This window comes from Chelonoidis abingdonii, chromosome 6, assembly GCF_003597395.2.
Source record: "Chelonoidis abingdonii isolate Lonesome George chromosome 6, CheloAbing_2.0, whole genome shotgun sequence".
NCBI lineage: Eukaryota > Metazoa > Chordata > Testudines > Testudinidae > Chelonoidis > Chelonoidis abingdonii.
In genome coordinates this window covers 91304616-91318721 of record NC_133774.1, presented here as the reverse complement: position 1 = coordinate 91318721, position 14106 = coordinate 91304616, and the positions used below count along the sequence as shown (strand labels likewise).

Genomic DNA, 14106 nt, shown 5'->3' with positions numbered 1-14106 from the left:
GCAGGACAGTCTGACGATTAAGTGGGCTACTGACACCATTCGGACGACGAACAAGAAACTGGAATTGATGGAAGGCCGACTACAACAGCAGACCTAATGAGAGGCGGAATAATGAAATTGCAAGGGGACTAATGAGACAAAAGACGCATACATCCACACTAGCGATAAAGCAGCTAGTTTACCATCGCTTCAACATAGTAAATAGCAAGCCGAAGCTGCTACTCAACTTGAGATAGACCAACTCCACATTCTACATCCAAACGACTCAAAGATAAACCTGGAAGAATAAGTCAAATCGTGGATGTGCAGGCCCTCCCACCTAGAACGACTGAAAACTTCAATTGACCCACCAAAATAATTCATAAAAAGAAAATAAAATATTCAATAAAAATTAATAACACGAAAAACCCCAATTTCTGCAGAGACCACAGCAGCTGATATGAGACATTAAGAATCATGCGAGAACTACTACAGTCAATATCCTCAACAGACATATTTACAAGGCTAACAGTTTGGATGAAAGTACAAAATGCGAAGTATTAAAAAAAGAATGCAGTAGAGCCCTCAACAACCTACTACGCAACCATAATCAAAAACCAGTGAAACGGTATAAAAAAAGAACCCCCCATCACGCTACAGAAAAATTCAGAAATAATACTACGATCAAAGAAGAAAAAAAACAAATAAAAATGCATGAGAGAACAAAAAAACGAAGTAACGAGCATGGCAGTCTGAGATATACTATAGACACAGCGATGCTACACAGATCATAGAAGTGGATGCATCAAAAATCAACGAAGCGAACAGGGCCACAGCCTCTAGTACATCCTGGTAAGTATGGCTACACGAATCAAAGAAGAACACAGTATTACCCTACGAACTTGGAAAAATGAGGTTGGAGGTAAGATCAATCGGCGACTCGAGGAATTTAGTTCAGCTGGGTGGAACTAACAATCACGAAAGAAGTGTAAAGATTAAGATAAGAGAACTTGACTAACTGAAAAAATATAAAGGGCCTCCTGACTCCAATCTGTAAGCCAGAACTGCTAAACAAGGCTCACAGTACACAGCACTGTACAGCTAGGAATGCACAGAGAAAGAGAGGCCAAAAAAGTAAATGCCAACTGTTCTTCCAAAACCATCCAAGTGTACTTCCCCAAAACTGCAATGCAACAACACAATAAACAGCAAGAGCACCAGCGACAGAAACTAGAGCAGTAAAGGAAGAATCCTATGGAGAAAGTAAGAAACTCATAACACCAGTAGGCAAAATGCTGAGGACCTGAAAACAGCCACAATCAGCAATCTCCCAGAACAGAAACCATCACCATCACAGTAGAAGACATCCACAGCGGGTCAAGAAAGAAGAGCTAGACAGCACCTGCACCAGATATGACCACACCATACTGGCTAAAGAAACTAACAGCAGTGCATTGTGCCTACAGCACAAGATACCACTGCCTAGCAAGCAGGCTCTCACCCAAACGGCTAACAAACAGGAAGGACGGCTGATCATTAGAAACCCCTGCAAAGGAACAGAACCGTACCACTAACCTAAGGACCAATAACACTGCCACTCCCCACAACATGAAGTCCATTCAGCGCATCATAGCCGCCAAGACTACAAGACCATAGAGGCCAGTGACATTGAAGAGCACAGCTTCAGAAGACATGGGCACTACCACTACTAGAGGCTCAACAACACCAGTTTGCTCCATAGATAGAGCAGGTCACCAAAGAGCAGTCACCGCAGAACTCCAAGGTTAGAGCAGACTAATCTAAGCACAGCCTGGATTTGACTAGAGGATAGCCTGACGACACAAAATGCCGCACACATGGATCTGATGATGTGGCGCAATAAACAAAGTCCAAGAACAGGACACTAAGGACCTTCCTCAGAACTCAATGGGACTAGAGACAACCGAAGTCAACTCAAGGCAGCTTGCACAAAGTGCACATGCAAAGTGCGGCATATACCAAGGTGAAACACTCCGAACTGCTGTTTAACTGGCCAAAAAGGCAGGCACACTTTTTTAAACAACGCCCTCAGCAGATAATCAAGATGGATAGAGGGTAAGGGTCCCAGGAGTGGACTAGCCATACAGCTAGTACACCTACCGCTACGGAGTACATCTAGCTGTGCTAGAATGAACGAACACTCAACTGCCTAATTACCACCTGACCGCGGTCACAGTGAGGATCATGAAATGTCAATGACGGACAAGAGAATTGTGGCTGGATGGTAGTGAAGAGAGGCGAAGGTAGTCCCAATAATGATCGGGTGGAATACCAAGCGGCCACAACTAGCAAGAACATACAGATCAGCTACAAGTACCATGATCCCACACAGTCCACATAGGAATAACCTACGATGAGGAAGGCAAGGATAAGCAACATCCCAGTGATCAACCAAAGGAAAACAGTCCTGAAGAGCAGCTACAGTAGGAAAGAAACAGATCCACCATCAAACAGATAACCCCTGACCAGTCATACAGATCACTGGAGACTGCGGTATAAGTGAGCTATGGTAAAAGAGGATCATTGCAGGCAGGGCACTGACCGTTATCGTGAAGACCCCAAGCCACTCCAAATGCAACGGCAGGTCCACTAGCGAGAAATCATCGCTATCCTCAATCTTTGAGGCACCCTTCGGATTCAAAGTCCACCAACCCAGCAGAGACTAGTCATAAGCGGAAAAGAAGGCGACGAGCACGCTTTGTGAGCATCAAAATGCCAGACTGTCCACGACAAACCGCACGAAGGCAAGCATAGGCCAGGAGTAAATCAGTATGGCCCCCAATAGATGACGCTGCTGAGAGCAAGATGCCATTGAGAGGCAAGCAGCAGACAATGGAGGAAGACCAAAGCAAAAGAGTGCCATGCAAGACAGAGACCCTGCAAGGAATTACCATCACAGATAGAGAGGGTGGCTGACATGGGAACAAATCCCTTACAAGTGCAGGAAAGGGTGGACTATAAAAGACACACGAGGCAACTGGATCATAGCAGCACAGGAACACAGGCACTCGAGACACCAAGAATCCATTGAAGCATGGGTCTACACCACACGAAGAGAGGAGCCCAAGCAACTGTGCAGAGCCTCAGAGACAGTCCAACACCATAATGGCAGGATGTAAAAGATGCAGGCAGGAACAGCATCTACACACGAACAGACAAACCAAGTGGCTGCAATTGTGTAACTAGGAGCATCTGCAAACAGACATATGGGCTAGAACCCTCCCAAACCAGATGGGAAAAGATATACTCATACAAAGGTTGTGTGAGGAATAAGCAGGAACTCACCCCAGATTGTGGACACTTCCAGCTCCACAGACAGACAGGCAGGTATTGGGCCCAATCCAACCAGACATCGTGGTAAAGACAAGGAACTGCAGAAGACAGCGGGGTGATGAGATAATGCATGTTGCCAAGTGACAGCAACATCAGGAAGTAAGGAATATGAGACACTCGAAATGTAGCCATGAAGGCCATGAAAGAGGAAACGTAGAGAGGCAATTGGGAAAGTAGGACACAAAAGTGGTCCAAAGTGGTGGAGTCAGCACTCAGCGGCTTGTTACTCATACAGACCCTAAGGGGTAGTGCCGTCTCCAACAGATCTCTAAGAAAGTCAGAAAGAAGACAACCTACAAAAACGAAGAGTCTGCCAGAGAGTGGTCATGTGCGTAGGAAGCTAAGAAATACTGGCGACATAACCTCACTACCTCTCCAGGCCTCCTGGTGGACACGGACTCGGTTAAGGAAAGACAACAATACCCCGATCAATATCAAGGTGAGAAAGGTGTGGAATATTTTATATAATTAAATATAGATAACTTCCTAAATAAAAAAATTAAAGGAGTTTATATTCAACTTAAGAATATAAGTTTGATAACTTATTTAAAGCTGAACTCGGAGAAGCGAAACGATTGCAGTTACATTAAAAAAAGAAACTATGTTAAACATATCCAGATAAAATGCGGCCCTCATTTGGGGGAGGATGAAAGGAGATAGTATCGTGGGAAGAAGGAATATGAGAAGCTGGAGAAGTACCAAGGCCTGAAAGAGGAACTAGAGAGGATGTGGAAAGTGAAGGCCAAAGTGGTCCCAGTGGTGGTAGGAGCACTCAGGGCTGTTACTCCTAAGTTGGGTGAGTGGCTCCAACAGATCCCAGGAACAACATCAGAGCTCTCTGTCCAGAAGAGTGCAGTGCTAGGAACAGCTAAGATACTGCGCAGAACCCTCACACTCCCAGGCCTCTGGTAGAGGACCCGAGGTTGAGGAAGACACATACCACCCATAGGGGTGAGAGGGGAATTTTTATATATAATATATATAAAAATAAGGAGTTTATCAATTATATAGATATAATTTTGATAACTTATTAAACTCGGAGAAGAAACATGCATTTCTTTAAAGAAGACATGTTTAACATATTTCAGATATTAATTGGAGCCCATTTGGGGGAGGTGAAAAGGGAAATATATCGTCCAAAAATCCCAAACAATTGTCAAGCTCGAGTGTCTCTCAGTCTTTGGAAGTTCCTTGTCCCTACAGACAGGCTCAAGTCTTTCAAAATACTGTCTGCAATGGGAGAATCTGGAACAGACTCGAGCAGTCACAGAAACAGGGCAGCAGGTGAAAATTGCAAAACCAACCCTTTCTCAGTCTGTCAGCAGAGGCCATCCCCGTACACGCATGTCTAAAGGCTTCACATGACTGACTGTTATTCGTCCAGTTACCATGGAAAGCTTGAGTCCTCTCTACTGAGTAAGATCGCCTGTAGTATGAGCTTCGAGTATCTGCCAGGTCCCTTCCCTTATAGCTCAATGAAGGGTGAGGTGGTTAGATCTACAGTCCCATTGCCCTTTTATTTTGGCAGAAGGACCCTTCTTCCCTTTTTATCTTAACTGCTTTGTTGTTGTTATAACCCGTGGCACTTAAAACTGCATCTTTTGTAGAGCATTTGGATGTCTCTGATAAACCTTAAGTTACCCTCATAACAATGTTATGAGGCTCAAAGAGCTTAAAGATAAATATTTTAACACATCTTTGGTCTTAGTCACTTTTGAAAATAGGTCTTATGCTTTTAAGTCACTTAGGTATGCTTTAAAATCTTTAACTTTAAATAACTTGTGGAAGGCAAATCATACTTAGATCTGGAAATTGAATACTGGAGTTCTCACTCCAAATTTTTTGTTTCAATCACTTGCCTAATCCCTGCATAAGTGAAATAGTTCCATATGAATGAGGATATGTTTTCAAATGAGAGAACCTAGGTAAATAATTAGCTTCAGTTGCATGGAAACAGCGAGACGGTGCCAGTATTTGCAGGCAAGTCAGGTATCAGTTATGTTTTGTACTGAGAAATTTGGAATCCAGATGCTTGAGAAGCTATTGAGTTATCACAGTCATTTTGTGTCAGGGTGAAGTACACCCACATTGAGAAAGTTACCTTAATAAATTATAATGATGCTAAATCATTTTATAGGATTTAACTTTAATAGGCAGATTTCTTTTCTTTCTCCTTCTTCTGGTTTTACAGTACAAGCTGAGGAATGGGCACTACTAACAAATAATTTCAGCTTTTTTTTATTTTGATTTGTCAACATTGATAGGAAGAAGAAACTCCTTTGCACTGTGCTGCTTGGCATGGCTACTACTCTGTTGCCAAAGCGCTTTGTGAGGCAGGTTGTAATGTGAACATTAAAAACAAAGAAGGGGAAACTCCACTCCTGACAGCATCAGCTAGAGGTTACCATGATATTGTGGAATGCTTGGCAGAACACGGAGCTGACCTTGATGCAACAGACAAGGTTAGTTATGGGTGAATGAGTCACACTTAGTCAGGAATTATATGCAGAGGATGTGAGTGATACAGGACTATTTATACCTCTAAATTACTTTCTTTAAAATACTTCATTTGACTGCTTCAAGCCATCATTCTTTTTTAAAATATAAGCTCTCTAATGGATTATAAAGAGAAAATTGGCTGCTTCTAAAAGTTGCTGGCTGACTTGTTCAGTCATATTGGAAATAACCATTCCATTATTATGTCTGTATTCATGTAATACCACCTTATTAAATCTGTTTATCTGTCCATCACACTTTATGGCTGACACACGTTCTTTATGCAGAAAATAACTGAAATATCGACTCTCATAACTGGCAATAAGCTATTCATTTTTAAAGGACAAAAGGCAATGGATTTATCACTTGCCTTCAATACCTGTGTGTCAGATAAAGAGAATAAATCATTTGTTTTCTAACAGTCTAAACTACAGCTTTTTACAATTGCACTAATTCAGAATTATTTTTTCCTCTCATAACTGGTATTGAAGAAACCTTGAGTTTCATTATTTACATTAGCATACTGGTCATGGTAGTTATTACTGTTATTTCTGGAGTTTCTATTGCATTTAAACAGTGCTGATCTCAAAGGTCTGCTGCATGCCACTGATAAAACATTTTGCTTATAAAGAGAATTAAATGGAATCACTTTTGAGTCCTGCTACTCTCCTACTCCCAAGTTGTTTCAGATACAGAAGGAGGTGCACCACTCAGAAGCTACCGTTCTCTAAGCAGATTGTGTGACTTTTCCCTTGGCCACCTTCTGGCAACAAGCACTTGCAGTAAAATATGTCCACTTTTAAGAAAAACTGTTGATTTGTTCTGAAATAGACTTGTTGTGCTAGGAAAGTAAAATTGTTATGGCTTGTGATCCAAAAGGCAGGAAGATACACACTACCACCGTTACATTACCACACATCTGTGGAAAAATAGTTGAATTTGTATAAATCACTTCATAATGGTGAGATTTTTTTTTTAATATGACTGACCAGTTGTCTTGTGATTTCAGGATGGACACATAGCCCTGCATCTTGCAGTGAGAAGATGTCAAATGGAAGTAGTTAAAACTCTCATCGGTCAGGGATGTTTTGTAGATTTCCAAGACAGACATGGTAACACCCCTATGCATGTGGCCTGCAAAGATGGAAATGTCCCTATTGTGATAGCACTATGTGAAGCAAGTTGTAATTTGGATGTTACAAATAAGGTAAACAAAAAACAACAGTGCTGGTACAGAACTTCTGTTAAATATCTTACCTTTTTGGGAGGCTGAGCTTCTCTTAATTTATAACAATTATTGTGTAAAAATCCTTTTATTTTTCAAAGTGCAAATAGAAACTTTTCAAGAACTTAAAAAGATAGAGCTGTAGTTAACTTTAGAGCAGTTGAGATGATAATTGAAAATCCATGCGGAAAGAGACAAACCAAATTAGTTGCATCAGCAAACTTTTCTGTTCTGTCCTAATGTTAATATATGTGCCAACATGTTTGGTAGTATGGCTTTATTTCTTGCAGAAGATGATTAGGCAACAGGGAGTGGATGGAATGCTGTATACTTCATATTCTGTTGGTAGTCTAAAGGAGTATTAAATTAATAAAGATGATTATTAATAATTATGATTTACTTATAGAACTGATAACAAGTACTTCTATATATTAATAAACCCTCCTTTTGAATTACGAGGAAAGATTCTCTCATACAGCTATTAAGTGATTTAAATCAACTTCAGATTCCATCACCCGTTAAAGATAAGTGTTGTGTTAGTGCAGGGGTAGGCAACCTTCAGCACGCGGCCCATCAGGGTAATCTGCTGGCGGGCTGTGAGACGTTTTGTTTACGTCGACCATCCGCAGGCATGGCCCCCAGCAGCTCCCAGTGACCGCGGTTCACTGTCCACGGCCAATGAGAGCTGCGAGAAGTGGCAGACTGCAGGGACATGCTGGACACCACTTCCTGCAGCTCTAAATGGCTGGGAATGGCAAACCATGGCCTTTGGGAGGTGTGGGGGGCCATGCCTGAAGACAGTTAGCGTAAACAAAATGTCTCAGAGCTCACCAGTGGATTCCCTGCTAGGCCGCATGCCTAAGGTTGCTGAACCCTGTGTTAATGGATTCATGTGACATTCATGTTTTAAGTCAATTTTTTTGAAGTTAAACATCAGTGATACTTGAAATCAGTTAATAAAAATGTTATTGGCCATATTAGTGTTTTCCAGAGTTGAGGACACTAGACCAAGTACTGTACCCTTTCAGCAACGTTTTTGTTTCACGTAGGAACTACACTTAATCACAGAACTGTTTAGCAAATTATACCCCTCTAAAACAACATTTGTTCCAGTGTTTTTATTACAGGATTATTGCTAATTAAAGGTGAAAAATTTTCATAAAGTTGTAGAAAACCCTTTCTGGTGTGAAATTTAATAGCCTGTATCTGATAGTCAAGTTACTAGTGCTTTGTTGGCCCCTCTCTTTGTGATAGAGCTGAACCGGGTGTTTGAAAAGCAAATACAATACTTAACAGGTTTAATATTTTAGCTTTCTGCCTAGAATCATTCAATAACGGTAACTCGCTTCCGGAATTTTTCCTGTTGCTGGTTTGTAAAGCTTTAATGTCAGCCATTAGACTTTGCTATGTGGCTAGTGCTTGGTAGTTTGTTTTGAATGTCTAATTATGAAAAGGTGGGAGAATACTGTTTTTATATCCCACTAAGTTTAAAACAATTAATTGTAGAGGTCTTTGTGCTGTTCTTTGTGACTCATTTATTTTAAAAGGTGTGTTAGTTCTTAGAAAAACATAAAAGTATTCTTGTAATACAATATTACTAATTGTTTCCATTCATTACAAAAGCTCTGTGCTACACAAAGCTATGGAAGGTGGTGGATTTTTGGCTTAAAAGTCTGACCCAGTGCAATCAATATTTTTTTTAAATCTAAAGTTCAGCAGCTGCCTAGTGGAAAGCTTCTTATAATGAGCTCTCCACCCCCTACTGTTAGCTTAAGTGTGACTGATCAGGCAATTAAATGCAGATCCATGATTGAGAACACATTTTTGGGAAGGTGGGTTAATACAGCCAAAGGCTGGATTAGCACCTCTTTTCATGACTGAGAATCTTTGGCTGGCCTCAAAGAAGTAGAGTAGAAAAAAATAAACACCTAAAATTAAATGGACCAAGAAGCCTTCCACATATGGTTAAGGATTTTTGTCTTGTTACTCTTTAAGGCTGTAGTAGACTGTGCGAGTGGAATGGACTTTGGATTCCAGGTCTTTTAGAAGAGAAGAGCTCTCTTCATATAGCATATGGAGATAGTCCCATTATCTTGAAAACAAGCCCTACTGTATGACCCAGTTAACTTAATGAAGCATCTTGTGTCCACAAATGACATCTACCAGTATAAATGCAAGATGCTGACTTGACATGTGCCCTAGAGCTTAATATTGATATATTTGGGGGGGGGAGGAGATCTTTCCAGTTAATTTTTTTTACTATGTAGACACTTTAAAAGTAATAATCCTGGAATCCTATTACTACAATAAAAGAGAAAAAATGTTTACTTCTGAGAAGGAAGCATTTAGGGTCACAGCAGAGAAATTATAAAAGAGAGAAAGAAGATAAGACATAAGTTGATGCAGAGAGGAGATACAAACAGAAACTGTTCCAAAGTCAGGTCTATTGATATGAATAGAAGAGAGGTAGGAAGTGGATGATACGAGGACCATTGCATTAGTGAGAGAATTGGGAACAACTGAGATATGGGAGTGTGAGACTCCTACAAAATAATAATTTAATACTGTAGAAGGTAAAGACGAGAGAAGACAAGCTAGCAGACTGCTGTGGTCAGGAGGACCATGATTTCATTCAGAAGTCATTGTCCTCCTGACAACAGGATAGTACCACTTTTATTGGTAAATCTCATATTTCTGTATTCTTAAAGATCGTCCCTGTATATTCTAGATCCTAAATTACTATCTAGACTCTCTTGATTCTGTGTCCTTACCTCGTCCATTGATTTTCTGATTTTCAAACTCTCTGCTGTCTTCCACTTCCACCACCCATCTGTTCTAGTCTTTTTTTAGTGTTTTCAGAAAAGTTTTGGTTCACGGCGCTCCTCAGCGTACTCTGCTCTCTTGCAGGTTTACAAATACTGTTACCCTATTCCTTGATATTCTTGCCTGTAGACGTTTTCTGTCACTGGCATTCTCAGGAAGCGGTGATCTTTTGGGCTTGCAGAGCAGGCATCTCCTTATCTCCCCTCCTCTTTTGTTCACTTTGATCAATGTGTGACTGTGGAGGAGAATCCACAGCTGCCAAGCTTATGAAGCCAATGTTGCAGGAACAGGCATATTTACCTATTCAAACTTCTGTTTAATGTTTCTGGAAGTCAGAGAGATATCCTCACTCACCAGTGAAAATTGTAGGGCATTTCACATAAATGTTGTAGATCTGACTTATTTAATTAAGTGTCCCATATTCAAATCTTATTTTTGATTAAATCAGACTTTAAATTAGTTGTGCTCTAACTTTAAACTTCGAGTATAAAATTAATCAAATGAATCTTATTTTTTTCCAGTCCTTAATTGTGTAGGTACATGTATACAGTAGCCAGGTGGTGTGTCTCTAGCATAGAATAAACATATCTGAAAGTCAGGCTCTCTGCACATCATCAACAGAAAGTTAACCTATTTTTTCTCCCTCTCTTAGTATGGACGAACACCTTTACATCTGGCAGCAAATAATGGAATCCTGGATGTTGTCAGGTACCTCTGTCTCACTGGTGCCAACGTAGAAGCTTTAACCTCTGTAAGTATAACAAATGTTATGTTGCTTACTTAGTTCGCTTACAGTAATAGACCATCACTTTTGCTTTAAATTGTTTCCTATTACAGTTGTATTTTGGAACAGTAAAAATTCTGTTAGACTACAGTACGTCACTCTGGCTTGACAAATATTCTCAGTTGCCCATGGATAGATGCATCCTACCCTGATAAATAATAAATTTAAAACAAATTAAGGTACAGAATCCTATACACTTATCCACAGGACCTTAGCTGAGAGTTATTTGTGCTGCTCTGTTTTCATTGAAGCACAATTTTAGCCATTTTCCCTGCAAGTCATATACCTGTATAAACATTTTAAAATCTTTTTAAGAGATTTTTTTCAAAAGGTTTTCATCTTACTGCAGTGAAAAGAATATTTCATGGCATATATGCGTGGGTGAGTGAATGGGTGAGCTAGCATTCAGATATACTTGTAAAACAATTAGTCTGTCATGTTGGTCTGCACCACTGCTTCCATCAGCACCACCTAAGGTATTTTTCATTCTCAGAAGGGTTGAGAAGTGTTCCCTTTATTAGCATATCCAGGGGAGTGATGAAGAACAACAAGCTATCACATAACATTGCCCATATATTTAACAAACAAATACCATTTGTCTGCAAAAGAAATACAGCTGGATAATCCTAAAATACCATGTGACCTATTCAGCATGTCTTATTCCTGCTGAAGTCCATACTGGTGAAAGTCAAGTCGTAATTTGTGTAGCCAGGAGCCCAATATTTTTCAAAGTTCCCCTCTTATAGAAATTACACCAGAGATTGTGATAAATGAGATTAAAGAAAAAAATGTATCTACTTGTTTGTTTTGTGAATTTGACAGCACTTGGTGTAGTAGTCCGGTTTCACTGTTTCCCTCTATATTCAGCTAGCTTGTTGATATGTACAGTTTGTAGTAGCACAGGAGAGAGAAACATTTAAAAGAGAGAGGGTGAATGCAGTTGTGCCAATTTTTATAGTTTTACAGGGCCTCAGACATATTTAATACCTGAAAATACATTTTTTATATTAACTATATTTTAAGTTTCCAGTTTCCTTTTTATTTTTCTGAATTCATTATTTCTAATTACCAAAATAAGTGCATAAACTGAAGCTGTTTCGTTTCAGCTTATCCTCATTCTCCTATTTTATGGAGTACTTGATTCAGTATTTGTAACATCAGCATTAAACACCGTGGAAGTGATTGTGATGTAGCAAACGTTTATCTACCTGTAGAAAATTACCAGTGGAACTATACCATTATAGTTATATTGGTATAACTACACCTCTAACCCGCTGTAACGCAACCCAATATAATACGGTTCGCATATAGCGCGGTAGCAGCAGGGCTCTGGTGGTGCTTTTAAGGGCCCGGGGCTCCGGCTGCTGCAAGGAGTCCAGGGCCCTTTAAAGAGCCACTGGAACCCTGCCGCCCCTACCCCAGGGATGTGGCAGCAGGGCTCCACTGGCAATTTAAAGGGCCTGGGGCTCCCTGCAGCGACTGGAGCCTGGCGCTCTTTAAATCACCGCTGGAGCTCTGCCACCCCTACCCCGATATAATGGGGTTTCAGCTATAACAGGGTAGGGTTTTTTGGCTCCCCACGACTGCGTTATAGCAGGGTAGAGGTGTATCTGTGTGGACTGGACGTGTTCCTTCCAGAAGAGGCGTTCCTTTTTCCAGTTAGTTTAGATCTCTTTGAAAGTGATGACAAAGTGAATTGTGGTGACACTAAGGTATGTCTATGCTTAAAACACTACAGCAGTGCTGTTGCTACACTTGTGTAGAGCCTGTCTACGCTGATGGTAGGAAATGCACCTCCTCAAGAGGTAGTAGCTAAGTCAACAGAAGAATTCTTCCATCGACCTTGTGCCATGTACACTAGGGGTTAGTTCAGTCTAGCTAATCTCTCGGGCGTGGATGTAAAATCCTAATGTAGACCTGGCCTAAGACTGGCAGGAGAAGCTGACTGATTAAATAGGAGAAACTGCTTTTTGTGCACAATTGTTGCATGTTGGTGGAAAGAGGGAAGTGGAGAGAGCATGTGGTGGTTTAGTGATGTTTCTATTTATTTATTTTTTTAATTTACTGGAGTCTGATATTAAATTTATGTGCAAGTTCCTAATGATGGTTCTCTGTGAATCTTTTAGTTAAATTCTTTTCTGAGCACCATTTTTCAGGATTCCTTAATGCCTAAAACATTAACTTGGGGCTGGAGCTTGGTAATTTTTGCAAATTTTTATTTAATTTTGAAATTTAAATGTATAAATGTTTTTAGTGGTTTTGAGAAAATCACTCACAACCAGGGCTGACTCCAGGGTTTTTACCGCCCCAAGCAGCAAAAAGGGAAGAGGAAAGAAAAAAAAAAAAAAACCACGATCATGATCTGCAGCTCTACTGCGGCCGCTTCAGTCTTCAGCGGCAATTCGGTGGCCAGTCCTTCGCGCTCCAAGAGGGAGTGAGGGACGCGCCACTGAAGACCCAGATATGCCACCCCTCGCCGTTGGCCGCCCCAAGAAGCTGCTTGCTGGGCTGGTGCCTGTTCATGCCCCTGGAAAATGCAATCAGTTCAGATGTTTAAAAACAAAAGTAATCATAAAAAAGTGTGCTGCATGCACACATGGAGTTGGGCGTCTCATTGTTCCTCACATTATCTGGTATCTTCTGGAATTTTTAAATGCCCGAAGTGTTTAATTTGAATAATGTATGTGCAAACATGTAACTAGCTGTTTGCATGTACAATTACCACGTTTGCATCAAAGTTTGCAGTAATCATGCCTAAGGGTCTGTCTATACTGGCAAGTTTCTGCTCCACAAGTTATACCGCTTTTACTAAAACGCTGGAATTAAACCACTGTTGTGTGTCCACACTGTGCTTCTTTTGACGCTGGTAGCTATCCCACTGTGCAACTAACCACAGGGAAGACTTTGGGAAGAGTTTGCAATGCCTCATGGGGCTGGCACAGCTTTGATGATGCAAGTTTCCCAATCCCATTGTTCCATAGCATCCTACTACATTGCGAGCTGCTTTTCAACTGAAGGGAGGGAGGTGGGGAGGGAGGAGTGTGTGACAGGGTGGGTGGGTGTGTGTGTCTGAAGTAGTGGAGACAGTGAGTATGTTTGGGGGGGACAGAGAATGTGTCAGCATGCTGTCTTGTAAGTTCAGAAAGACAGGAAGAAACCAGTCCTGAGACAGGAGGAGGGGGAAACCCCAACATCAGGCCCCACCTCCCTTCCTGGGCTCTCTGCATAGCGCGCACACACCTGTCTGTGTTCAACAGCGGGAACATTCCACATTAATGGTTTACTTTGTGTCCCGGAGCAGATCAGCATGCAAGGGCTGTCAGAAACAGTGTTTTGAAAGGGGAAGGGGTGCATGGTCTCCAGGGAACAAAACAATGAGCAGAGCAGTCACCTGAGGCATTATGGGACAGTTCTGGAGGCCAATTAC

The 14106-nt window shown here is 41.1% G+C and overlaps 1 protein-coding gene across 3 annotated transcripts in view; it reads left to right on the top strand.

Moving 5' to 3' along the window:
- DAPK1 (death associated protein kinase 1) overlaps positions 1–14106 on the top strand; it is a 145667-nt gene that overhangs the window by 110750 nt on the left and 20811 nt on the right. For all 3 annotated transcript variants that reach the window (XM_032802867.2, XM_075067235.1, XM_075067236.1), the window contains 3 exons: positions 5616–5813; positions 6857–7054; positions 10548–10646. In XM_032802867.2, coding sequence (XP_032658758.1) covers positions 5616–5813; positions 6857–7054; positions 10548–10646 — 495 coding nt within the window. The remainder of the gene's footprint in view (positions 1–5615; positions 5814–6856; positions 7055–10547; positions 10647–14106) is intronic.